At 57.9% G+C, this 27055-nt stretch overlaps 3 protein-coding genes across 3 annotated transcripts; all 3 read right to left on the reverse strand.

Annotated features, from left to right (window-relative positions):
• Positions 1-1134: 1134 nt before the first annotated feature.
• Positions 1135-5735, reverse strand: LOC118693921 (Golgi apparatus membrane protein TVP23 homolog B-like). Its single transcript, XM_036394822.2, has 7 exons — positions 5700-5735; positions 4760-4842; positions 4448-4592; positions 3929-4018; positions 3244-3375; positions 3035-3163; positions 1135-2359 (listed from the first exon to the last, which is right to left on the reverse strand). The coding sequence occupies exons 1-7, from the start codon at positions 5700-5702 to the stop codon at positions 2327-2329; spliced, it is 615 nt and encodes a 204-aa protein (XP_036250715.1). The 5' UTR covers positions 5703-5735; the 3' UTR covers positions 1135-2326.
• Positions 5736-7850: 2115 nt separating this feature from the next.
• On the reverse strand, positions 7851-16367 carry LOC118693934 (F-box/WD repeat-containing protein 10-like). The gene is made up of 11 exons (XM_036394833.1): positions 16274-16367; positions 16055-16182; positions 15044-15172; positions 14472-14584; positions 13902-14099; positions 13206-13327; positions 12098-12246; positions 11615-11757; positions 10675-10833; positions 9617-9807; positions 7851-8689 (listed from the first exon to the last, which is right to left on the reverse strand). Exons 1-11 carry the CDS (start codon positions 16365-16367, stop codon positions 7851-7853), a joined length of 2265 nt encoding a protein of 754 aa, XP_036250726.1.
• A 3804-nt stretch (positions 16368-20171) lies between these two features.
• Positions 20172-25293, reverse strand: LOC118693764 (cytochrome P450 2C5-like). The gene is made up of 10 exons (XM_036394595.2): positions 25220-25293; positions 24772-24958; positions 23845-24007; positions 23365-23514; positions 22618-22778; positions 22121-22297; positions 21891-22032; positions 21304-21491; positions 20503-20644; positions 20172-20365 (listed from the first exon to the last, which is right to left on the reverse strand). The coding sequence occupies exons 1-10, from the start codon at positions 25291-25293 to the stop codon at positions 20172-20174; spliced, it is 1578 nt and encodes a 525-aa protein (XP_036250488.2).
• Positions 25294-27055: the final 1762 nt, after the last annotated feature.

The following is a 27055-nucleotide window of genomic DNA, read 5'->3' on the forward strand; positions in this document are numbered from 1 at the left end:
TCAGCTGAAGAACCTTAGCACGGCTTTGGCAAATATTCTGGGGAATATCACAGCTTCCAGCTGCACTTGCACCATCCCAGCCAGATTTCACTATTTCAGAGCAAAGAGTACATCATCATCATCATCATTATTATTATTACTACTACTACAACTACTACAACTAGAGAGTATTTCTGCTCTCTAAAGCCTCCAAGCTCAGCCCCACCCAGGTCTGAGGTGGGGCCAGCATTAATGCCCAGCTGATGCTGAAGAAGCTGGCTCCGTGTGGAGTCCTGGGGCTTGTGGAAAAAAGCACATTCAGAGAATTTCTCTGCTCTGAGGCAACTCCCACTTCCTGCTCTGCAGGAAACCCCAGCACACTGCGAGTGAGAATCAAACCAGACTCACACCCAGCTGCAGCAGAGATAAGAAATTTGGTTCTGATCCATGACAGGAATGCAATAAACTGCCAGTTTCTCAGAAGCCAAAAGCCTGAATGTTTGCCAAGAGCTAAAAATAACCCAAAGAAGGCTCTATTTAAAGGCACCTACTAAGAAATGCCTCTGTCCTTGGTTAAATAAACTGCAACTTCCAGAACAGCCCTGTTTTCCAGGAGTCTGGGGGGAGCTTTGGCAGCAGGTGAATAAACACTGGCTCCAAAGCTTTTAACACATTTTAGAAGCAGCAGCTCGTGGCTGGAGCTGTGCCAGCAGCAAACAGGGGCTGGCTGGGCTGGAGCAGGGAGGATTCCCCCTCCTCCCTGCAGGACCTGCACGCGCCTTGTGGCTGCTGAAGGGTCTCCACTTGGGGGTTTGACTGAATTTGGCCTCCTAACATTGATTCCCTAAAAATGCCTGATCCCTTGGATGGAAATGGGCACTGAAGTTCCTCTGGTGTGTGTGGGACTGAGCAAGGGCACCTCTGAGTGCCCTCCAGAGGAGAGGAGCCCTGGGGAGACAGCGACTTCAGCTCAGTGTGGTGACAGCTCCAGCAGCCGGGGCAGAGTTTGCCCAGGGGAAACTGCAGAGCCCTGGCTGACAGAACTGTGCCAGAGCTGGAGGAACAGTTTGAACGGACAATGAACTCCTGCTAAAGGTGCCTGACAAGGACACGGGGCAGAAATGAAGCTGAGCCACGAACCACAGAAGGGATGTCTGGGCTGGTTAAACAAAGCAGCATTTTAATGTCAAGATTTTATAAATACGTATTTACAAAAGGAAGGTATCAATCAGAGTTAAACAAATGTACAGCTGCCAGAACTGCAGAGCACAGGGACAGGAACCAGGGTAATGCAACCCCACAATTCACAGCACACAGGAGTCAGAAAGAAACCATCATGTAAATCCTTCATTCCCAATCCTGGCCCAGAACGTTCAGCACCTGCTGCTGTGGAAGCACAGGCTCCAGAGGAGCAGCTGGGCTGGTCCCTCTGCAGGGATGAGCTCAGACACAGCACTGCCCCAGGCAGGGCTCTCCCCAGCTCAGGGACAGCACAGAGCTGCTCTGCAGGAGGGTGACACCCTGCCAGTGCCACCCCTGCGTCAGGAGCTGCCATCCCCACACCCTGCTGGCCTGAGGAGCAGCCCCACGGCCCCAGGGTCCCCTCCAGGACACGCCGTGGCCTCAGGGTGACAGGCCAGGCACACAGGGCTGCAGCCTTCCCTGGAAACTCTGCTGCTCTTCTACTCTGCAGACAGGCCCAGGCCTGCAGGGATCCCACAGATCCAGGGCTTTAGGACGCTCTCCTAAGGGTCTGTGAAGGCTTCAGAAACCAGGGCCAGCTCACAGGTCACCTCCTGCAGCTGCCATGGGACCTCGGGGATCTCCCAGCAGCTCCATTTCCTTCAGATGCCCCTCACTGCAGCCACTCAGAGCCATTCCAGTCACACAGTCAGGGATGCAGGGCCAAAAAATCACTCCTTAAACTGTAGCAACAACCTCCAAGAGCCAAACCTGAAAGCCCACAGCTGAAAGCACCCAGCACCAAGTGCTGAAGGAGCAGGAGAGTTCCCAAGGCTTGGCTTGCACATGGCTTTTCTGAAGAATCTCCAGCAAAATTTTTTTAAACTCATCCAGTAGCTCTAAACCTCTACGAAACCCACTCAGGCTATCTTTTAATTTAAAGTTTAAGCAAATTAATTCTTGTTAATCAAACTAAAGAGAAGACTTAAACACAAACTGCTAGTGGAAAATGGAATATAAGTTGCCAGGAGTGTTAACCTCAAGTCTTGCACAATTTATTTACTTCTTTTGATTCACACCTTGTGTGCAGCTCCCAAATTGGTCAGAGCAACTTCTCTGTTGGTCACTGCTGGGAATGCAGCCTGGCTGGAGGCTCCCACCACACTCAGGATGCTGCTTGCTCCTCTGTAGCCATGGTCTGCAGGAGGCAAGATCAAAGAGGGCAGGAGAACTCTGTGAGCCACTGCTGGGATTTTGGGGCAAAATCATTCATTTCTGCCAGAGCCTGAGACTGGCCTGGGTGCCTGGGTAAGCCCTGGCAGGGTACAAGAATTCAGGAGCAAACCAAGGAGGGGATGGGTCCAGCACAGAGTGCCAGAAAGGTCATCAGCGTTTGAGCTTCTGCTCACAGCGATGGCAGCAATTACAGCAAATATCTGTGAACCTGGGGCAGCCAAAACACCTCTGCCAGGGTCATCAATACCGCCAGGAAAGGCAGCAGTGGGGTGGAAATGGGGTGGCTGCTCCTGCTGCAACATTTGCTCCCTTTCCTGTAAGGAGCAGACCCAGAGCTGGGGGAGAACAGGAGCTGCTGGAAGAGCTGGGTGGAGGTGGGGGAGAACACAGAGGGCAGTGGCAGCCCTGTCAGCCAGGTGTTACTCCCAGCACAGCAGTCACATCCCAGTAATTCCCACTGCACGGACCCATGGCACCAGCCAACACCACAGCCCTGGGTGACAGCAATTAGCAGTGCTCTGAGCCTTAATTAACGGGGCTCAGGTCCCCAGCAGCAGCGTGGGCAGGGCCCCACTGCACAGCCCAGAACCCCAACGAGCCCCTCTTGCTTTCCCCAGGGATGCCCTGGGGGCCTCACCTGCCGCAGGAACTGCTTGCCCAGGTAGCTGGTTGCCATGCTGGTCAGGTTCTTCCTGCTGCCAACTTTACACCTGATGTAGCCGTAGAGGTTGGCTCCCTGCAGCACCACCCCCATCACCACCACTGCCTGGGACAGGGAAAAGCATCAGCAGCTGGCAGCTCCTGGCTCAGACAGGGCAGAGCCAGAGCAGCCTGGGGGGCACTCACCAACCACTTCACTTTGAAAGAGAAGAGAGCACTGAAGGCAAAGATCACCCAGATCATGGGGCAGGTGATCAGGCCCAGCCAGAAAATTCGGGACTCTGCTTCAGATGAGGTCTTACCCCCTTGTGCTGACACCTGGAACAGAAAGGAAATGGCAGTGACCAGGCTGCTCCATCCTACAGATCCCACATCCTTAAAACCAGGGCAGAATCCCCACACTCCCTGGGATTTCCCTCCACACAACAGCACTGGGTGCCTCCAGGATTAATTTCCATGTCACACAAAGACATATCTGCAACAGGAAGTGTTTCCACTTAAGGGAACTTTTTCAGTTTTCTCTCAGAATCACTGGAGGCAGCAGCATCAAAACCTCTTTGAATGCTTGGGGCTAGAAGGGTAATTTGGGAAAAATGACATTTCCTGCAAGGTTCAGTTACAAAGCTCAGAAACAGCCAAAGAAGTCATTTCCTACCTCTGAAAACCACAGACTTACAGTACTTATATTAAGCCAGATCAATACATCGTGAGAACTTTTTAATAACCCAACAATCAGAAAGCTCATCCAGCAGCCTGCACAGATCTGTGGCTGCCAGCAAATGTCCCCTGTGCAATCCCCCCTTCTCCAGCAGCACCACCAGCCACCAGGGGCTCCTAAAGCAGACAGGAGTACAAGAACCAAATCACCAACCTTCCTGGCCTCAAACACCCAGTGACTCCTGCCATCATCATCCACCTGGTTCCACCAGCGAAGGCCGACCATGAGCCGCCCTGTGACGTTCTGGAAGAGAGGAGAACCCATGAGCTCTGGGGTCCTGTGCAAAGAACCCTCCTGCCACAGCTCAGGGCCGGGCTGCTGCTTTCCACAGCGCCTGCCTGCCTCACACTGGGAGAATGAGAGCCACAACAAGCCATTTCCTCAGAGATCCAGCAGGTCTGTGGTGCTTCTGAGCAAGTAACAAAGCCTGTGCTGCCTCAAAAGGGAGCCTAACAAATGCTCTCCCCTGGACTTTCCAAAAGAACCAAGTGCACAGAGATGTCAGAGTTTATTTCATAAAGCTCTGCAATCCCCTCCAGCACTTGAGGGTGTTTTGGGGGTGCCATTTTGTGGGAGAGGCACAATGAAATGACTTTTCTGAGACATGAGCATCACTGTCAATTATTTTTACACAGCAAGGCAAAGACGACAAAAAGCACAAGAGGAACTCACCTTTACAGCCCAGAAGTCACAGGACAGGAGGAGGATGATGGTCACCATGCAGGCAATGAAGCTGCTGGTTAAGAGCTCACAGAGCAGATAAACAACGATGGCACTGACTCGGAAGAATAAGTGGAAAAATGATGCCACTGGGTGCCTGGAATGAAGGACAGGACAGTCACAGCTCCTGCAGACAAGTGACACTGCCAGGGGTAAGGGTCAGCATTGTAACATGAACCCAGTGTTCTGGAAACATGGGAAATAACTGCCTGGGAGGTGACACAAGGAAGAGACATTCCAGAAACTCCCTCTGTCCCCACCAACCTTATTTTTGACTTTTTGGATCTCCTGGATACATCATCATCTGCATCAAAGAGAGACACATCTTCAATGTCATCACTGCTGTCCTGAGGGGGGGAGCAGAGGCAAAGGGTTACAGGAGAAAAATGAAACCTGATGTTTTCAACATCAGCCTGGGACAGTGTTCATCACCCAGAAAACCACGGAGGCACCTCAGGATCAGAATTCATTTGGGAAGAAGGTGAAGATTTAACCACACACAAGCCTACAGTGTGATCTCAGAAATGATCATCAGGGCTCAGACTGGTGAGCTGCAGCTGGGCTGATCACAAACCCCACTGCTTCCAGGTGTGGAAAGAGCACACCTGGCTCTGGCACACCTGGCTCTGGCACACCTGGCTCTGGCACACAGCCTCCAATGCGTGCCCTCCTTGCCCAGTGACTCCAGCTGGGGCAGTGCTTTTGTTCCTGAGCCTTCCAGGACAGTCACTGCCCGGGACTGCGGCCAGGACGGAGAACTGAGAGAAGCCGCTCTGCTGTGAACCCCAGTGGTGCCAAGTGAGCCCCGAGCTGTGGGTGCCAGCAGCTCCGTCCGTGTCACACACTGCCAGGCACCGTCCGTGTCACACACCGCTCCGTCCGTGTCACACACCGCTCCGGCCGTGTCACGCAGCGCCGGGCACCGGCCGTGGAGCCCCGCGGGGCCCTTGGTACGGACGGGCGGGCCTGTCACGGCAGGAAGGGCCTCCGCGCCTCGCAGCTCGCCCGGGGCCTATGGGAAGTGGGTCCCGTTCCGGGATCCTATGATCCATGCCCAGGCCCCTGCTCCGGCCCCGGTCTCGAGATCCCGGTCCCGTGTCCCATGCCCAAGCCCCTGATCCCGGTCCCGAATGCAAATGCCGGTCCCATGTCCAAGCCCCCGGTCCCGGTCCCGTGTCCCATGCCCAATCCCCCGGTCCCGTACCATGGTCGGAGCCGCCACTTCCGCCTCGCCGCTCGCGTCACGGCCGCGGACCAATCGCGGCGCGTCCCGTGACCCCGCTCCGCCGCTCCGCTCCCTGCGCGTGCGCGCTAGCGGGAGCCGGGCGCGAGACGTGGCCGGGGCCGCTCCCGCCAACGGCCCTGAGGGGAGCGGGGGGGCCCGGGGGGACCCTGAGGGACCGGCACCGCCTGAAGGGAGCGGGAGGGATCCCGGGAAACCGGCACCGGCACCGCCTGAGAGGAGCGGGAGGGCCCTGAGGGACCGGCACCGCCTGAGGGGAGCGGGAGGGATCCCGGGAAACCGGCACCGGCACCGCCTGAGGGGAGCGGGAGGGCCCTGAGGGACCGGCACCGCCTGAGGGGAGCGGGAGGGATCCCGGGAAACCGGCACCGGCACCGCCTGAGGGGAGCGGAGGGATCCTGGGAAACCGGCACCGGCACCGCCTGAGGGGAGCGGGAGGGCCCTGAGGGACCGGCACCGCCTGAGGGGAGCGGGAGGGATCCCGGGAAACCGGCACCGGCACCGCCTGAGGGGAGCGGAGGGATCCCGTGAAACCGGCACCGGCACCGCCTGAGGGGAGCGGGGGGGCCCTGAGGGACCGGCACCGCCTGAAGGGAGCGGGGGGACCCTGAGGGACCGGCACCGCCTGAGGGGAGCGGGGGGACCCTGAGGGGATCCCGGGAACTGGCACCGCCTGAAGGGAGCGCGGGGATCCAGGGTGCTGGCCCCTGAGCGCCCACAGCTTGAGGGAGCTGCTGATTTACGGACTCCCAAGTTGAACACAACCCTGTGATCCTCCTCACTTCGTCATGGCCAAAAAGGAGCCAGCCCTTCCATGCTGTTTTTCTACCAGGCTTTATTGAGGGACGCGTTCCCCGCGGGCTGTGGCGCGGTTCCTTGGCCGCAGCCGGGCGGGTTTGTCCTCGTTCCTTGGGAGCAGCTGCCATCGTGTGGCGGAGCTGCCATCATCCGCCCCGCCGCTCGGTCCCTGTGCCGTGCCAGCTGCCAGCCTCCCCGCGGTCACACTCGCTGGCTTCGTCCCAGCGTGTGCGAGTCGAAGATGGCATTGAATTAAACAAACCAACACTAATCACAGCCCCAACGTGGGGAGAGTTTCAGAGACTCTAATTTCAAACCAGAACAGCTGCTGAAAGCCCCCTGGCATGACCATGGGCAGAAGTGGCCTCTCTCAAACCTCTGATACAACAGATTTTTGGTACGCCAGCCCAGACACTCAAAGCTAGATAAATAGCGTTTTTCAAATACTAGAAAGGCTTTTGTCACCCTGTTAGGTTCTCAGCATTATTGGAAACCACAAAATGACAGAGTAGTTGGGGTTGGAAGAAACCTTAAAGAACATCCAGTTCCGTCCCCCTGCCATGGACAGGAAACCTTCCGCAGTCAAGAGCAAGTAGGCATTTATCCACAGAAATGGGGAGATTGAACCCCTTACCCTGTTTTGCATTTCATAGAAATGACGCCTAAGCTGCTTTCCCCAGGGGCTGGGGCAGCTCCTCCCCAGGGCAGCACTGCAGCCTCCCTGCTGGACCTCCCCAGGGTTCCCTCAGCTCTGTCCAGCCTGGCTGGGTCCCTCGGGATGGCAGCACCTCTCTGGGGCACCCTGCCCATGCTCTGGGGCATTAATTAATGGTGATGTTAAAATCAGACCCAGCATCAACCCCCAGTTACCAGCCTCCAAGCCGACTTTGTGCCACCGATCCATCAGCTTTCAGTCCATGCATCTTCAGCTTCTACACCCTAATCAATCCACAGAAGCTCTGATAAGAAGTTTTTATTATTATTCTCCCAGGACTGAGCCCATCCTGAGCTGTGTTGGTGTCAGACAGTGCCATGTTGGTAACAACAGCAGGTTTAGGGAGTTAAATCCAGGAGAGAGCTCAGTCCAGTCCCTGCCTTGACAAATAGCTGAATACACCAACAGTATTTCTTAGGAGAACTTATAGTGGGGCAGTGTTTTACACTTAGAACCACAGGGAGTATACTTAAATAAACTAAACATACTTAAATATATATAAATGAATATATCTGTATTTTATACTTAAAGCCACATGGCAGACTCAGCTGGACACCAGAATCCCAGGTCATGGCTGCTGTCTAGACCTGGGGATCACCTCAGATAAATGTGTTATGCCCAAGTTCTGGAGCAGGTGTTTTCCTCTCCCCGGTAAAAGAATCCACAGGTAGGCCTTTCATTTTCCTCAGCCAGGCTTTCCTTCTGGCTCTGTCTTTGTCTTCCGTGGGCTTTGCCTGCTGTGCCTGGTGCTGAGCTGCCACAGCTGCCTCACGCAGCTCCTGCTCTGCTGTCAGGAGCCTGAACCCGCTGTCCCTCCGGGAAGCAGAGGCACAGGAAGGCTTTATTCTCCTGGCAGCTCCGTTCCTCATCTCTGCAGCCCTGCCAGGCGTCGGTTGGATCAGCTCTGAGGAAGCTGTGCAGAGATCGATGAGCTGATGCCCGTCTTTGGAACCTGGAGTTTCTTTCCCACGGCCACTGGGAGCTTTCCTTTCTCCCAGGGAGCCACAGAGCTTGGGACGTACAACACAGGGAGCAGGGATGGAGGATTTCACAGCGGGGCTGTGCAAAGAGTTCTCCAGCCTGAGCCGCAGCATTTTGGTTTCAAAGGGAGTTGAGATTTTTGCCACGGCCAGCGAACGGCTGTGCAGCCTGGCGCGCTGGAGCCGGGCTGCCCGCTGCTCCTGGTGCTGCAGGGCCGCTCTGGGCACCGGCCGCTGCCCGGGGCGCTGCTGCTGGGCTGCCCTGGCCCTTGCAGAGAGCAGGCTGGGGCTGCGGCTGCCTGCGCCGGCCCTGCGGGAGCTCTGCAGCGTGCCGATCGTCAGGAGGAACTTGTCAGGGGACATGGGACTCCTCGGGTCTCTCTGGGGCAGCTCACACTCCAAAGTGGCCTCTCCCTCCTCAGCTGCAGGGGAAGCAGAGCCCTGTTCAGCTTCATCACCTGTAGCCAAAACCAAAGCAACACATTTGGGGCTGAGAGGCTTTCCCACATACTGCAGAGCACAGAGTCAGAGAATCACAGAATGAGCTGAGTTGGGAGGGACCCCCAGGGATCCCCCAGCCCAGCCCCTGGTCCTGCCCAGACCTCCAACAACCCCACCCTGGGCATCCCTGGCAGCGCTGGCCAAAGGCTCCTGGAGCTCTGGCAGCCTCGGGGCCATGCCCATTCCCTGGGCAGCCTGGGCAGTGCCAGCACCCTCTGGGGGAGAACCTTCCCTGGTCTCCAGCCTAAACTGCCCTGGCCCAGCTCCTGCTGTTCCCTGGGTCCTGTCTTTTACCAAGCAGAGCATCAGTTGGCATCTGCTGGCCTGGACAGCAGGAACCTTTTCCCAGCCCATCACTTTATCTGCAATACTCAGTTTGTAGAGCTGAAGGATTTGTCATCACACTGCATTGAATAGCTCTGACTAAAAACAAAATAACATCACTGTGTTACAATTGAAAAGGTGCCTGTTTCTGGGCAGTTGCCTTTCCCAGTGATGGCAGATCCTGAATGTAGGTGTTCTCTCACTTTCTCGGGTGTTTGCAATGAATAATTCAAGCCCTGAATCAGCAGCGTGTTTCCAAGCCCACCAGCTGTGTGAATATGAATACTACTACTGATTTCTGTCTTACTCAGTTGGAAAATGACAGTGCCTGTCTTGAAAAATGTGTTGAAGTTACACCAACCCCTTGTAAAAAGGCAGAAGGGTTTCACAGAAGCCTAGAAAATGACAGAACCATTGAAATGGAACAGCACATCTGCTCTTGACAACAGCAGAGTCTGAATATTGGCTGGGCTGGGGGCAGTGCCTGCTTGGTTTGTAGCTCAGTTTAGAAAAGCCAGAAAAGAAGAGGCTCAGTGTGATACTTTTGGGTCTTCCACGGCTCTTTGGTCTCTGGCGAGATTTTGGGGACTTGTCTGGAGCTCGCTGCTGCTCTGCACCGGTGCCCTGGCGCTTCCCCTTCTGGGACCTCCTGTCCTGCTTGGGCACCTCTCTGTCTGCGGGGAGGGAATAGTCCCACGCCACCTCCTCGAACTGGAGCAGCAGCAGCCTGCTGGGGGAGTTGGTCAGCACCCTGCAGGAGGGAGGGGAGAGCCATAAAAGCACAGGAATCACAGACACAGCAGGTCCTGCCTGAGGGGCTCCTGTGCAACGCAAACCCCGCGGCCTCCAACAGATCTGAGATCATCATCTCTCTGGGAAGGAGCAGCAGCGATTGACCCCATCAATCAGACACTGCACATTTTAACTTGTGCTCTGTGCGAGTCTCTGGTGCTCTTTTCATTCAGCTCCATGGCAAAATTAATTTAAAAATAATTAAGGTGAAAATTTCCAGCAGTGGACAGAGCTGGATCAGAGTAGTGCTAAAGGATGCAAGTACCTAAGTGCAAATACCATATTGTCAGGGACATCTAAGTGTGGATTGAAGGGCTGTGCTGGTCTGGTTGGGATGGTGTCAATTCCTTCATAGCTGCCCATTTATTGCTGTGTTTTAGAGTGTGGCCAACCCAGCCCTCAAACCACAGCAGTGTTTTACCCTTTGCTTCCACAGAAGCTGGGAGCCACCTTTAGTTAGAGGTGCAAAAGTGAATGAACCTGGAAGGATTTCTCATTATTGGCCTTTACAAAGAGGCTGTAGGTCAGGGAACAGGCAGAGACTGTCAGGTATTGGCTTGATTCTCCAACCTCCTAAGAATTTCTGAATTCAGCTTTACAGCTGGGTCTGTATCTTCAGCTGTAGAGAAACAGGAGATTGTACATTGCTGAAGAGACTGAAAAAATCTTTTCAGCCACTGTGAACTAAACCAGATCATTGAAGCAGCTAATAAATAGTGGAGTCCTTTAAAAGTTATTTGTGAGAAGGAAAAACACACAGTTCCTTGAATTTCAGTGCAATCTACCAAACCTGGGCCAGAGGCTGCTGGCAGCTGCTGTCACCCACCTGTTGCCTGCGACACAGAGAGCAGACACGGGGTCCCCGCTGCCGCTGGGCTCCAGCACTTTGAGGCAGGTGCCAGTCAGGAAGCTGAATATCCGAATGCATCCATCAGCACAGCCACTGACGACTCTGAGGTACAGGAACTCCAGGGACAGGACTTCCCTGAAAACACACCAGGCCAGTTGGGGTTCCATGGTGCTCGCACAGGGGGAAATGGTCAGCGAGCTCCTTCAGCCCGCAGGAGCAGCAGAGCTCTGGCTGCAGCAGCAGCCTGCACTGAGGAGCTGATCAGGGCATTGCACAGGTCTGACAGAGACCTCTCAGATCCTGTCCAAACCAACAGCCCGTGCATCCTTCCACTGGAAGGTGTCCCTGCCCGTGGCAGGGGGGTGGAATGAGGTGATCTTTAGGGTCCCTTCCAACCCAAACCATCCCGGGATTCTGTGATTCCATGCTCCCCATAGCAACCATATGGTTGTGGCCATCTGCTGCATTTGAAATTTCAGTTTTATGTCCAGGAAAATCAATGAAAACCATACGATCCTCCAGTTTTCACAGCTCTAGATACAATTTAAGTCTGAGGATGGCGTAACTCACAGTTGGTCAGCATGAAACTGGGCCACCTCTATTCCTCCCAGGTGATGTGACACCCTGTGGCACACAGCAGGGGATCCTTGCAATACTGGGCTGTGCTGTCTGCCTTTGGTCACCCCTGGTTGTGATAAAGGGTTGTGGGTTTGCATTTCAGATTGTTCCAGCTCTGAACTGAAAATGCTTCTTGTGACAGCGGGGTGTCTGACAGAGCCTTTGAGATAAAGGTTGGTGCAAGTGGGATATTTCAAATCCTCAGACTGGTAATTAAGGCATTTTCTGGTAAGGGGCACTTGTTCTGTACAGTTTCAGTCCACTGTTGAATACAACTTGAAACACATCTGATTCCTACTTGGGATGGAAGAAGGCTATCAGGCATCTCCTAAATTTTCCCAACATGCTCCATCCCAGGGCATATCCATCACTGCCCCCTGTGACGAGGTGCCACTGGTCAAAGGCCAAGCAGAGAACTGGGCCTTGGTGCCTCTCTAATGTCTGCAAAGTAAAAGAAGAAGGTGCAACACAATCAGTAATGGGGATGTAAATCTGTCTGAGGTGTCCCATGGCTTTCAGGACACCAACCTAACATGGTTTTATGGTGGTATTGTACCAGTGCCCCCCATGGATAACTGTGATTGTTTTATAGTCACTGAAATGTTCTGGGCTTGGTGCTGCTGCTGAGCTCCTGGCATGGAATTACATCCCTTTTCCATCTTTATTACATGGGATTATTTTCTTTTTTAGAAAGTCTTTGGCAAACACAAAAAACCTGTCATGAACTAGCAGAGAATGGTGACCATTTAGCACAGAATTATCCACCCCAGAGGAAACTCACCTTGATCAGAGCCCCTGTCTCAGCACTCCAGATCTTCACCAGCCCTCGGTGACCGCCACTGACCACGTGGGTCCCGTCCATCCTCACTGCCCCCACAGGGCTGCTGTGCATCAGAGTCCTGAGGCATTCCCCGCTCCTCAGGCTCCACACTGCTGGGGCAGCAAGGAGGAGAATTAAAAATGCATCTGCCCCAGTGATGAGTTTTGGGAGTATGACATGCATTAAAAAATACTATTGGATTACAGTCACACCTTGTACCTGCAGCTCTGTGAGGAGCTGAGTGCTGGCTTAAAAAGCATAATTGCAAGGCAAACAATTTAAATGTGAAGTCCAGAAAAAGCACATCTTTTTCACCTTGATTCTATAAGGAAACATCTGGCAAAGCTGAAATTTGATGCCACTTGCCCAAGAGTTGGGATGGCATTACAGCCACAAAGCCATTAATTCTGAATAAAAGCAGAAATAATGAGAATTTAGTCCCTGACATAATCAGAGACTGTGTGTGCGCGTGTCCCCAGCTGTGACTCACAGCTCACTCCCCACAGCCCCCTGCCCATGGTTCTGCAGTGGTTCCCTCTGGCTGGGGGCTCTCAGTGCCCTCACCTTTCACCTTTCACCTTTCACCATGCCATCCCCAGCTCCCAGTGCTCCTGTCCCTCACCTTTCACCTTTCACCATGCCATCCCCAGCTCCCAGTGCTCCTGTCCCTCACCTTTCACCATGCCATCCCCAGCTCCCAGTGCTCTCACCTTTCACCATGCCATCCCCAGCTCCCAGTGCTCTCACCTCTCACCTTTCACCATGCCATCCCCAGCTCCCAGTGCCCTCACCTTTCACCATGCCATCCCCAGCTCCCAGTGCTCTCACCTTTCACCTTTCACCTTTCACCATGCCATCCCCAGCTCCCAGTGCTCCTGTCCCTCACCTTTCACCTTTCACCATGCCATCCCCAGCTCCCAGTGCTCCTGTCCCTCACCTTTCACCTTTCACCATGCCATCCCCAGCTCCCAGTGCTCCTGTCCCTCACCTTTCACCATGCCATCCCCAGCTCCCAGTGCCCTCACCTTTCACCTTTCACCATGCCATCCCCAGCTCCCAGTGCTCTCACCTTTCACCATGCCATCCCCAGCTCCTGACACCAGGTGTTCCTGGTGGGAATGCAGGCAGGTGATGGTCGCATAGTGACCTGTGAAGGTTCTCACACAGGCCCCACTGTGAATATTCCAGCACCTGCAGAGAGGAGAACTTTAGGATTCCTTCCACGTGGTTCCATTATTTTTTCTTATTTAACGTGCCCAGCTGTGCTCCCACACACAGGTTAAAATCAGGAGCTGTTCTGCTGAGGTGTCACAGCAGTTGCAGCAGCAGGTCAGGCTCAGCATTAACGTTTGCCCCTGTCCCTCCCTCTCCCCTCACTGTGGCAGGCTGGGTGTCCTGGCACAGCCCCAGCTCACCTGATGCTGAGCTCCAGGCTGGTGCTGCTGAGCAGGAGCTCTCAGCTCACCTGATGCCGAGCTCCAGGCTGGTGCTGCTGAGCAGGAACCCTCAGCTCACCTGATGCCGAGCTCCAGGCTGGTGCTGCTGAGCAGGAACCCTCAGCTCACCTGATGCCGAGCTCCAGGCTGGTGCTGCTGAGCAGGAACTCTCAGCTCACCTGATGCCGAGCTCCAGGCTGGTGCTGCTGAGCAGGAACTCTCAGCTCACCTGATGCTGAGCTCCAGGCTGGTGCTGCTGAGCAGGAGCTCTCAGCTCACCTGATGCTGAGCTCCAGGCTGGTGCTGCTGAGCAGGAGCTCTCAGCTCACCTGATGCTGAGCTCCAGGCTGGTGCTGCTGAGCAGGATCCCTCTGTCCTCGCGGAGGCACAGGGCTCTGACGGGCCCGGCGTGGCCGTGCAGCCGCAGCTCCTCCTTCCCTCCCGGCACACGGAGCAGCCTCAGCCTCCTGCTGCCAGCGGCCACCCAGTCCCCACCGCTGTAATGGGCTCTCCTTGCCCTGTCAGACCTGCCAGGAGCAGTGCCTGGCTGAGCTTTAGCAGGCCTGGCTCAGCACTGCCCTGCCTTCAGCTGGGCACGGTGGGCAGAGGTGAATCCTTTGCAGGGCACCACCACAGCCCCTAAATCTGCACATCCCCCTTGGTATCAGGGTGGGCAGAGGGGCGAGGGCTCCTCCCAGCCCCATATCCCTTGGGATACACCATGGATCACCAACCCTTATTCCTTTAAAAACAGCTTATCTTGGCATCTTTATTTAAAAAATGGAGATTTCTTAACACTGACACTGAGGGACTCTTTTCCACCCATCCAGGAGGATCACAGGGAATGGAACAGCTTTCCTAGAGCTGCTCTTGGCCCCACAGCTGGGCACTCTACTCACTGTTCCATGAGGACACAGGTCTTGTAGGGGCCACAGAAGACATTCCTCTCTTCCAGCTCGATCTTGTCAGTTTTCAGTTCCCGATAGGCTTCGTGCAGACCCAAATCCTCTGTCTGATGACAAGAGAAATAAGGAAAAGTAACTCAGAGAGGCAGGAATGCAGCATTATTCTATATTATTGAACCTAGCAGCTCTAGGGAGGAGCCCAGAGTAAGGAATACCAGAGTGCAGCAAGGCCCTGCTTAGTCCAGGGCTGTTCCCAGGCCGTGTTCTGTGGCATACATGGAAGCCCTGAGAGCTGCACCCTTTATTCTGAGGGAAGAAGGCCCCTGGCCCTAGGATTGTGCCATGACTGGGGACACACGGGAGTGAGGCTGAAGTCTGGGAATGCCTCCCAAACTCCCTCCCATGTAGGAAGGTGCTGAGCAAGCCCTGGTCCCTATGAGCTGCTCAGGATGGGGCAATCCAAAGGCAGGAGTGGGAAAGCATGAAGCAATTCCAAATTCACTGTGCTGTCTCCCATGAGCTGTCCTCTCTCCTCCCCAAACACTGACATGCAGCATCCAACAAACCTTGGATTTGCGCCTCTTCTTCTGCTCCTTGTCCTTCGCTTCAGTGACCTCACCCTCATCGTTTAACTGGGGAATTTGCACATCGACTCTTTTAGCATAGTTTGGCATGGTTTTTCTAGGACACAACTCCTGGAATAAACCAACAGAGGCAGGAGTGACTGCAGAGCCCACGCTGGCAGGGCGTGCTGCTCCTCTCCTCAGCTGCTGGGGCTCCCTGCAGAGCTGAGCTGCCCACTCTGCCTTCTCGTTGAGACCTGGCTTACATTTACCACTCTATCTACCTCAGGTTTAACTTCTGGTGAAAAATAATTGCTTTTTGTTGGTTTTTTTTTTCCCCAAACTCTAATCTTAAGCTTTTAATAAGCAGCAAAATTTTGAGCTCATCTCATCTTTGGCAGGCACTCAGTTGATTCAGAATCCAAACCCACTGAGATGGGAGGCTCTCAAAACACCTCAGTCAACACTCGAGATTCATTTTTAGCCTGTGAAACCTTCCCTGAAGCCTTTTCTGAAGGCCAGCACAGAGCTGAGTCCAGAGTGTCTCCGGGGGAGGCTCCTTCACTCCTGGCCCTGTGGCAGGTCCTGCTGGCCAGGCCAGGCCTGTCCCAGCAGTTCTGCATTCCTGTGCTCCAGCCATAGCCCCCAGCTCCTCACAGAGCCCTTGCATTTCCCTTGCCCTGTGTGGAGCAAGTGGAGCTCATTCCTGAGCTGCCTTGGGAGCTGCTGTAGCTCTGCCCAACCTCCAGCACCTCTGGAAATTTTCATTGTGACCAAAGTCGGCTTTCCTGAAGAACGTTTGGATGCAATTCTAGAGTCTCGGGCTCTCTGAAGGAGACTAAAAGCTGTTCCTGTGACAGTGTGAAATGTCACCTGGCTTTGCTCTGGAGGTGGAAGGGCCATGGCAGAGTTGGGGGGCAGCCTCTGGTACAGGAATTCCCATTTAACAGCTTGGGCAGCAGCAAACCCCTCTTTTTCAGGTGCATGATAATGGCAGGAGCCCAGGTGTCCCACCTGCAGCTGCAGGAGGTTCCTCTGGACTGTGCTCTGACACTCCCTGTCCTCCTGGACCCGTCGGACCAGGAACTCCCAGTGACCATTCACAGCAGAGCAGGCATTCAGGGATTTCTGATCCAAAAGCCCTGGGAAGTTCAAGGGACAGGTTGGCTGATCCCCTCTGGAAACCTTCCCTTCCCCTCAGGGGAAAGCCCTGGAAAATCAGAGCAGCTTTACCCAGGATGGCCATGGACAGCTGGAATGGCAGGGCACGAGTAAAGTCCTTGGGCTGGCTGCCATCAGAGCCTGACGGGAGTGACACAGGAGCCATGGTGGCATCTGCACCCGCTGGGGACAAAGGTGAGCTGTCCCCTGCATCGGGACCTTCCTGGCAGGACACTCAGTGCACTGGGGCCAAAGGCACGTTCTGGAGCTTGGCCAGCTGGAAAACAGGGAATTTACAGTCCTGGAAGTGCTCGAGTTCTGGTGCCACGGACAGCAGCACTGCCAGCAGTGCCCTGGAAGGGCTGGGTGGTTTTTAACTCGTCACTTTGGCTCTGTGCAAGTCACAGGAAAGCGCTGGGAGCACTCCTGTTCTCTGGGACAGCACAGAGACAGCCCCCAGGGGATGGGCACGGGAGGGAACAGCCCCAGGATGGGCATGGGAGGGGACAGCCCCAGGATGGGCATGGGAGGTGACAGCCCCAGGATGGGCACGGGAGGTGACAGCCCCAGGATGGGCACGGGAGGGGACAGCCCCGGGGATCAGCACGGGAGGGGACAGCCCCGGGGATCAGCACGGGAGGGGACAGCCCCAGGATGGGCACGGGAGGGAACAGCCCCAGGATGGGCACGGGAGGGGACAGCCCCAGGTTGGGCACGGGAGGGGACAGCCCCAGGTTGGGCACGGGAGGGGACAGCCCCAGGATGGGCACGGGAGGGGACAGCCCCGGGGATCAGCACGGGAGGGGACAGCCCCAGGGATCAGCACGGGAGGGGACAGCCCCAGGATGGGCACGGGAGGGGACAGCCCCAGGATGGGCACGGGAGGGGACAGCCCCGGGGATCAGCACGGGAGGGGACAGCCCCAGGGATCAGCACGGGAGGGGACAGCCCCAGGATGGGCATGGGAGGGGACAGCCCCAGGGATCAGCACGGGAGGGGACAGCCCCAGGGATGGGCACGGGAGGGGACAGCCCCAGGATGGGCACGGGAGGGGACAGCCCCGGGGATCAGCACGGGAGGGGACAGCCCCGGGCTCCAAGGGGCACAGCAGGGCCCCTCGTGCCAAGGCCATGGCACCGGTCTGCTGAGAGCGGGGGAAAGCCTCTGCCTTCAGCCGCTGCATTTCCAGCAGCACGGGTACGGCTGGAGCCGGGACATTCACAAGCAAAGGGCGGGAGCCGCTCACCTGCCCGGGGCTCCCCGGCACCGGCACCGGCACGGCCGCGGCAGTTACCGAAACCTGCAACCGGCCCGGGGTGCTGCCGGAGCCCGCGGGCACAGCCCCGCAGCAGAGCAGGCGGCGCCGGGGACGCGCGGGGACGGGGGATGTCGAGGGATGGTGCCGGGGGATGTCGGGGTGATGGGGGATGTTGGGGTGATGGGGGATGTTGGGGTGATGGGGGATGTTGGGGTGAGAGGGATATCGGGGTGCCAGGGGATATCGGGGTGCCAGGGGACGTTGGGGGATGTTGGGGGATGTTGGGGGATGTTGGGGGCTGTTGGGGGACATTGGGGGATATTGGGGGATGTTGGGGGATGTTGGGGGATGTTGGGGGATGTTGGGGGATGTCGGGGGACATTGGGGGATGTTGGGGGACATTGGGGGATGTTGGGGGATGTCGGGGGATGTTGGGGGATGTTGGGGGCTGTTGGGGGACATTGGGGGATGTTGGGGGATATTTGGGGATGTCGGGGGATGTTGGGGGATGTCGGGGGATGTTGGGGGATGTCGGGGAGCCGGGGGATGCCAGCAGCCCCCCCAGGATGGGCACCTGCAGCCAGGGCAGGGCACCATGCCCGTCCCGAGCGCAGCTGGGCTGGGCAGTGACACAGATAGCGTGGAACAGCCCGGGAAGCAGAGCACGGGTGGCCTTCAGACACCTGTTTGGGCCCAAAGCCGTGTTTGGTTTTACACACGGGAGCCCAGAGGTCACGCAGTTCACAGGCACAGTGCTGAGCCAGGGCTTCAGCAGAGGCTGAGCAAAGGCTGCGGTCACACACGTCTTTGGCAGGTGGCTCTGCCTGCCTGAGCTTCCCCAGATCAAGAAAAGAGCTGATTTAGTCATCTAAAGGTCACAAATGTGCTCAGAGCCAGAGTAAAGGCTGGTTTGAGCATCATTTGGGACAAGGCACCCCAGGACTCACCGGGTCCTGATCTCACCTCCCTCCAGCAGGGCACAGCCACCTCCCCCAGGGCAGAGTCCCTGCTGTCCCCCTGTCCATGCTTGCAGGAGCACCCCAGCAAGGCAAACCCCACCAAAGCCAGCTCTGAGACCCCTGGAGAGCCCAAATTTTCCCCATGCCCTGAAATCCCAGGCTCTGCAGGGTCCCCAAGCCCCAGTGCTGACACAACAGCTCTGCAGCACCCTCACCCCGGGCAGAGGGAACGGGAGGGCTGGGAGCACAGCCCGCCCTGCCTGCTCCCCTCAGGGAGGCTCCAGCAGCTGCACACAGGGCTGGACGGGCTCCTGAGGGTTCCTGGAGTTCAGTATTGCTGTGAAGGAATCACAGAAGCACAGCCCAGCGATGAGATAGCAAGTGTGTGTTTTTGGAAGGTAAGAGAATTGGAATTGTTCAGCCTGGAGAAGAGACTCCAGGGAGACCTCAGAGCCCTCTCCAGAACCTGAAGGGGCTCCAAGAGAGCTGAGAGACACTTGGGACAAGGAATGGAAGTGACAGGTCAAAGGGAGTGACTTCCAACTGCTGCAGGGCAGGGTTAGATGGGAGACTGGGCAGAAATTCCTGTCTGTGAGGGTGCCCAGAGCAGCTGGGGCTGCCCCTGCATCCCTGGCAGTGCCCAAGGCCAGGCTGGACACTGGGGCTGGAGCAGCCTGGGGCAGTGGGAGGTGTCCCTGCCGTGGCAGGGGTGGCACTGGATTGATGCCTGGGTGATTTCCTGGCTCGAGCTGTTCTGGGAAAGGTGAAGGCACCCCAGGAAGAGCCATGGAGCTGAAATCCTGTGTCTGGGAGGCTTGCACTGGGAAGAAATAGATGCAAGAGGCACCACAAATGTTCTTGTAAACACCAGCATCCTGTTGTGACGGTTATTTTTATTGTTCTGAATCCTTCACCAAACTGAGGGAGCCCCTGCCCAGCCAGGAGCCCCAGGCAGCCCTGGCACGAGGAGCTCGAGCAGGGGCATGGGGATGGGATGGGATGGGGATGGAATGGGATGGGATGGGATGGGATGGGATGGGGTGGAGTGGGGATGGGGATGGGATGGGATGGGATGGGATGGGATGGGATGGGATGGGATGGGGATGGGATGGGGATGGGGATGGGATGGGGATGGGGATGGGGATGGGATGGGATGGGATAGGATGGGGTGGGATGGGGATGGGATGGGATGGGGATGGGATGGGATGGGATGGGATGGGATGGGATGGGATGGGATGGGGATGGGATGGGATGGGATGGGGATGGGATGGGATGGGGATGGGATGGGATGGGATGGGATGGGATGGGATGGGATGGGATGGGATGGGATGGGATGGGATGGGATGGGGATGGGGATGGGATGGGGATGGGGATTGGGATGGGATGGGATCGATGGGATGGGATGGGATGGGATGGGATGGGATGGGGATGGGATGGGATGGGGATGGGATGGGATGGGATGGGATCGATGGGATGGGATGGGATGGGATGGGATGGGATGGGATGGGATGGGATGGGATGGGATGGGGAGGAGAAGCACTGCCACCTTCCTCGTGTTCCTGGCATGGGGAGGGAAGGGCTGGGAGCAGGCTGCTCATGGAGCTGGTGGCACAGGTGCCTGACAGGTCTCACAGGAGAAGCTCCAAGCCCAAAGTGTCCCTGCTGTGGTGGCTGTGCCCTCGTGGCCACAGGGCTCGCTCCGGGGCAGGGGTGGAGGCACCTGGAGAGCCTTTCCTTGTCCTGCTCTCCCAGCTTAGGAGGACACCGGGCGTGGGAGAGCGAAGAACTTGCCCGGGATCGCCCTCCTCTCGATCTCGAGCCAAAGGGAGAACAAGTCCAGCTCCCTGTGCTCCGTGGCCAGCTGGAAGGTGAAGCTCTGCAGCAGCGTGGTGAGGAACAGGAAGAGCTCGATGCGGGCCAGCGCCTCCCCCGGGCACATCCGCTTCCCTGGGCACGAGAGAGGGGTGACCCCGGGGGGACAGGAGGGAGGGCGGGCAGCCCATGGGGCGGTGGCGCTGTGCTGCCCCTGGGCGCCCGTGCTGGCACTCCCGGGCACGGAGCTGCCAGGGCGGGGCAGCGCTGACCTGCTGAGAATGCCATGAAGGCCTCGCGCTTCCTGAACTCGCCCTTCTCATCCAGGAAGTGTGCGGGGTCCACTTTTTTGGGGTTCTCCCACTGGGTTGGATCGGAATGCACAGAGGAAAGGACCGGAATGACAGGAGTGCCCTGTGGGAGAGGGATGGGGCAGGGATGGAGGAGGGACATCGTGCACGCCTGGGCTCTGCTGGGGTGGCTTAGTCATGGGGGGAGGCTGGGTGTGCACCCCAGGCAGGTTCCCATGGGGAGGCAGCCTGGATTGGTGGCTCTGTGCCGCTGGGACAAAGGACCCGGGGCTCTGGTGTCCCCACGGTCCTGCCAGCCTCTGTGCAGCTCATGGGACACAAATTGCCGAGTTATTCCTGTGGATTTCTGTTAAAGCCCCTCTCACTGCCCCAAACCCAAGGCAGGAGATGTTCCCTCAGGGTGGGTTTTGCACACTGTGCTCGTGGTCAGACAGGAGGGGTGGCTGTCCCCACATCTGTCCCCACATCTGCCGAGGGCTGGGGAGTTTGGCCTGGCCCCGGCCCAGGCTGGGCTCCTGCTCCTGCCCCGCAGCCCTGCACAGCTCCATGAGGGGAAGAGCAGTTTTCCAGGATGGGCAAGGAAGGGCCCCGGGCTGGGGGCAGGACAGGCAGACACTCACGTGCCTCTACTCCCCTCTGCAAGGTCATTGCTACCGAGGATTGGGAAACACCCGGGGCCTTCAGACGTGAGCAAACAGTCAAAGGACAAAGGCAAATGGCCCTGAAGCCCCGCTGCCACCTCTCTGCAGGTACCCCCCGTACCTTGGGGATGGTGTAGCCCCTGAACAGGACGTCCTGCGTCGTCATGCGCGGGAAGTTCTCGATGCGGCTCTTGTGGAAGCGCTGCAGCTCGTGGATCACGGCGTTGGTGTAGGGCATCCGCAGCTTGTCCTCCGTGCTGGGGGCACGGCCAGCGCCCACCACGGCATCGATCTCCTCCTGGACCTTGGCTGGGGACAGCAGCGGGGCTGGGTGCCTGCTCTGCAGCCTCCCCAGAGCTTCTTACTGGCCTCCACGGGCACTTATCCTAAACCCAGGGGTGGGCTAGAGGGGGAGCAGCCTGCCCTAATCCCTTGGAAAGCCCAGAACAGTCTCTGCCCTCATCCCGCCCTGCACCAGGCAAGCTCAGAGCCTCTCCCACAGCCAGTCCAGGGCCATCTGCACGGGCAGGGATGGAGCACAGGGAGGAGCACCCGGATCCCCCTGATTCCACCGGTGGGAATCAGCTCCCACCCTCGGGTGACCCACAGGATGATTTGGGTTTGCCCCCAAGCAGGACCTCCCAGGGCTGGGACCCTCTGCCCCATGAGCACCCCGGGCACAGGAGCAGCTGTGTTTTGCTGCTGTACCTTGGATGTGGGGGTGCTTTGCCAGCATCAGCAGGAAGAACACCAGGGTGTTGCTGGTTGTCACCGTCCCGGCCCCAAAGAGGTTGAACACTGACATGATCAGGTCTTCGTGGCTGTACATGGTCTCTGGGCTGCCCTTCTCCTGCAAGAAGGTGTGGTGGGGAGGGGCTCAGGGTTGTCTGGGTGATCCTGCAGGCTGCAGCCAGGCTGGAGGGCAGCCCCCCCTCTACCTTCTCTGCTCTGATCAGGAAACAGTCGATGTAGTCCCGGGGGCAGCTGGAGTCCAGAGTCAGCTGGTGGAACTGCACCTTCTCCTGGATGTGGTCCTTCAGCTTCTGGCAGTCGGCCAGAACCTTCTTGTGCGGCCCCGGGAGCCGGTCCATGATGCTGGGGAAGGTGTTGTACACCTGTGGGCACAGGGAGGGGGCTCAGGCTCCTGAGCAGAGCCCCCCTGACAGCCACACTGTCCCCCCAAATGTCCATGATGCTGGGGAAGGTGTTGTACACCTGTGGGCACAGGGAGGGGGTCAGGTTCCTGGGCAGAGCCCCCCTGACAGCCACACTGTCCCCCCAAAGGTCCAGGATGCTGGGGAAGGTGCTGTACACCTGCGGGCACAGGGAGGGGGCACGGCTCAGCTTCCCCAGCCGTCCCTCACAGCCACGCTGTCCCCCAAGGGCAGGGAGCCTCCTCAGCCCCCTGGGGCAGCTGAGCACAGCAGGCTCCCACCTTGGCCACGGGGGACAGGAAGAAGCTGACGTAGTTCCCAACGGCGTTGAGCAGCTCCAGGAACGCGGCGTCGCTGTAGCTGTAGCGGCTCCCGAAGACCACGGAGCAGATCACGTTGGACACGGCGTGTCTGAACATGGTCATGGGCTCAAAGGCATTGCCTGCAGCCACCAGCGGTGAGAAAAGCCACCAGTTATTTATCTGCTTCAAGACAGAAAACACCTCTTCCCTGCACTCCAAGCCCCTGGTTTTGGACCCTGGCTGATCTGTGGGGCCTGGCAGCCACAGCAAAGAGCCCTCCTGAGCTGGGGGCTCCTCCATCACCTCCCTGCCACAGCTTGGACTGAGGGCAGCACAGGCACCTGCAGGAAGCCCCAGGAGACGGGTTGGCAGGAGCTGGGTATTGCTGGAGAGGAGGAAATCACCCTGATGTGCCCGAGTCACTGGGGCAGTGTCCTCGCTGATCATCCCCAGGCCCACACAGTTCTGTTCCCTATTCCTGTTCTTCCAGCAGGGAATGCTCCTTGGTTGTGTCCATCCCTGCACCAGTTCAGAGCAGGATCTCCCTCCTGGCCCTTCAGCTGTGCCTGTAGCCCATCCCTGCAGCTCCTGTGTGAGATGGGGCTGGATCTCAGCCCTTCCCTGCAGGGATCACCCACACCGGGCCCTGCAAACAGCTTTGGGGCCCCACATGTCCCGTGTGTCCTCTGCCCGCCACAGGGCCGGCAGGGACAGGAGCCACGTCACCTTTGAGCTTTGCCAGCAGCTCCACCAGGTGCTGAGCCTCCTGCTGCACCTTCTGGGACATGGAGCTCTTCCCCATGCCAAAGTCCCGCAGGGTGCTGAGTGTGAACCTCCGCAGCTCCCGCCACTTCTTCTCATTGTCGGAGACAAATCCTGGGGGGACACAGAGGAGATCAGCCCCTGCCCACCCCGCTGCTCCCCAGGAGTGGGAACCCTGCTCTGAGGAGCAGCAGAGCAGTAAGCCAGGGGACGATGCAGGTGTGCAGAGTGTCCATGAAAGGATGAGGATCTCTGCAGCAGCTCAGAACAAAGCTGGAACTGCCTAGCTGGAGTTAATACTGTCCTTGTCCTTGTCATAGGACCTGAAGGGTCTTGTGGAGCAGGAAATGGGTGTTTGAGCTCTTGGGTGCTGAGCCCTTCCCTGGGCTAGGGGTGTGGCCATCTGCTCACCCAGATGGATCCAGGAGAGGCCCAGGCACTCACCGTAGTTTTTGGAGAGCTGCATCAGGAGGGGGATGGTGGGTCTGCCCCCAAACTCCTCCGAGTGTCCCACCAGGGCGTCCTTCACCGCCTCGTACCCGCAGAGCACCACCACTGGCTTCAGCCCCAGCCACACGGTGAAGATGGGGCCGTAGGTGCTGCTGAGCTGGGGGTGGGCAGCTCTGTCAGCCAGGGTCCCACACCAGTTCTTTCACTTCACTTCAAACTGGGATTCGAGCCCACAGCACTGGTGAATGCCCAGCAGGGAGGGGAAATGCCTCCCTCAAAGGTGTGACCTTACCCCTAACCCAGCCCTGTCCTGTCCGTGTCCCAGCCCTGTCCCTGTCCCAGCCCTGTCCCTGTCCTGTCCCTGTCCCAGCCCTGTCCCAGCCCTGTCCCTGTCCCTGTCCTGTCCCTGTCCTGTCCCTGTCCCAGCCCTGTCCCTGTCCCAGCCCTGTCTCTGTTCCTGTCCCTGTCCCAGCCCTGTCCCTGTCCCAGCCCTGTCCCTGTCCTCTCCCTGTCCCAGCCCTGTCCCTGTCCCAGCCCTGTCCCTGTTCCTGTCCCTGTCCCAGCCCTGCCCCAGCCCTGTCCCTGTGATTTTCTCCCAGTTCCCCTTTGGGGGTTCAAAGCATCACGTCCTGGAGCAGCTCTGGACAGGAGCAGCACTGCGGCCCTTGAGGGGCATTGTCACCACGTGGGTGCCTTACAGGAGAAAGGCTTTGATAACAGGGCTGGTTCTGCTCCCAGCAGAAGGGATTTAGGCAATTCTGGTAGAGCAAGAGATGAGGGCGGAAGAAGAGAAAAGAAAGGCAGGAAGAGTCACCCGTGGGATTCCCCTTTTATTTTGGCACAGGACTTTCCCGCTGTCTGTCCTGCTGTCCTGCAGATGGGTCCAGCACGGCCACTTGTCCCTTGTCCCTTGTCCCTTACCTTCTCGTAGTGCCTGTAGAGGGGCAGCACATCCTTCTGCCACAGGTTGCCCAGGATGGGCCACGGAGCTGGGCCAGGAGGCAGCCGGCTCCTCTTGGGGTCACGCCTGCAGACCAGGAGCCCCAGGACGGGGAGCAGGAGGAGGAGGAGCAGCAGAGTGAGGAGCAGCCCGGCGTCCATCCTCACCGTGCTGCCGAGCAGGGAGAGAAACAAGGGAATTCCGGGGAGGAGAGCGCAGAGGGAGCAGAGCAGGGGCTGCTGTGTGTGCCCTCCCTGCTCGGCCCGTGCCGAGCTCCAGGGGCTCCGGGCGGCTCGGGGACCCAGGCGCTGCTCTGTCCCCGCCGGGCTGCGACAGAGGCTCGGAGCCGTGCTGGGCCCCGGGAGCTCCGTGACCCCGCGGAGCCCTGCGGAGGCAGCGGCTGTCCCTGCCCGTGCTGCTGAGTCACCTCTGCTCGGTGCTCCCGTGTTGCGGCACGCGGCACGAGAAGATGTCACTGTCACTGTCCTGGCCGAGCTTTTCATGTCCCCCCAGCGGCTGCCCCGTGGGTCACTGCCCTGCTCACCGGGGCAATGACCCAGGAGAGGCCGTTCTGGTAAACAGAGTGGCAGAGGGGCCACTGTGCCTGGCCACACGCCTGTGGGGTTACAATGTTCCACCAGACTCCTTCCTGGTGCAAAATGGATCAGAAAATAGAAAAAACTCTTTTTTCTGATATCTTTTGGGGCTCCTCTTGAGCTTTGGAGGAGCATCAGCCCAAGGTGGTGTGGTTGTTGGAGGCGTGGGTTAACTCCTCCCTGTGCATTGCTCCTGCAATGTGCATCTTGCTCTGAGCACCTGCACATCTGGCTGCACATGAGCACATCTGCCACATCACACACCTCTGGGCTGGGCGGGCTGGGCACAGGGCAGCTCCCAGGGGAGGATGGCATTCCTCCTGGGGGAGAGGAGGGAGGAGGTTCAGGTCCATGGAAGGAGCCCTCAGCAGGGGGAGTTCTGTGGTGCTGGCAGAGCGGAGCCGGAGCTGCTGCACTCCCCTGGAGCAGCCAGGCTCAGCGGTGGCACTGACACTAAGGCAAGGGATGTTGTCCTAGTGCCACTTTCCCAGGGGCATCCCAAACCCTCTGGGGTGCTCTGCTCCCCCAGGCCTCATCCCTGTGGGGTGCAGGATCTGTGAACGACTCTGCAGCACATTCCAGGCTGTGCCCTCTGCCAGCCCAGGCTGAGGCAGCCCTGGCAGCTGCTCACCATGAGGCACAGACCCCTTAATGACTGAGCTGGGAGTATTTTTGGCTGCTCTCAATAATGCAGCAGCACTGGCTGAGCAGAGCCTGGCTGTAATTACAGGGCCAGTGTCATTTGTCATCAGTGTCGCCCTGCTGGCTGCCAGGGTGATGCCAGCGTGTCACAGCCCTGGGGCTGTCATCCTCTTGATGTCCCAGCTCTGGTGACAGCCCTGGGCACTGAGCAGGGCTCTGGTACCTGTGGGTCCAGCCCTGCACCCTCTGGGGGCTCAGCACAGCAGCACTGTCCCTTCCCTCCTCCATCTCCACGTTCAGCTAAAGCAGCGCAGTTCTCCTGGTTCATGAAACATCTCAAAGGTCTCTGGGAGCCCTGTGGGACACCAGGGCTGGGACCTGCTGTGGGTGTGAGGCAGCCAGGTGGTTCTGTGTCTGCTCTTCCCAAGCAGGAAGACATCATTCAAGAGGAAGATGAAGCAATCCTCACTTTCCCTCAATAAATATCATCAAACACCTGCTGCTGGTTTCAATTGTGATGGAGCAGCGGCAGCAGTGATGTGTACAGGGGTGGCACAGCACAGCAGAGCACAGTCCTAGCATTGGGAACAGGCGTGGGAAGGGTAATGGTTAATCAGGGACAGGAAGCCTTCACTTGGATCCTCCCGTGGCTGGAACCACGAGAGCCAGAGGCTCTGCCTGAGCAGGGTCTGCACAGAGGCAGAGGAGCCGCTCTGTGCACAGTGCCTGCAGGATCCCTCCCCTCCCCAGTGCCTGCGGGATTCCTCCCCAGTGCCTGCAGGATCCCTCCCCTCCCCAGTGCCTGCGGGATCCCTCCCCAGTGCCCGCAGGATCCCTCCCCACCCAAGTGCCTGCAGGATCCCTCCCCAGTGCCTGCGGGATCTCTCCCCTCCCCAGTGCCTGCAGGATCCGTCCCCAGTTCCCGTGGGATCCCTCCCCAGTGCCTGTGGGATCCCTCCCCACCCCAGTTCCCGTGGGATCCCTCCCCACCCCAGCGCCTGCAGGATCCCTCCCCAGTGCCTGCAGG

This window comes from Molothrus ater, chromosome 19 (assembly GCF_012460135.2).
Source record: "Molothrus ater isolate BHLD 08-10-18 breed brown headed cowbird chromosome 19, BPBGC_Mater_1.1, whole genome shotgun sequence".
In the NCBI taxonomy this organism is placed as follows: Eukaryota; Metazoa; Chordata; class Aves; order Passeriformes; family Icteridae; genus Molothrus; species Molothrus ater.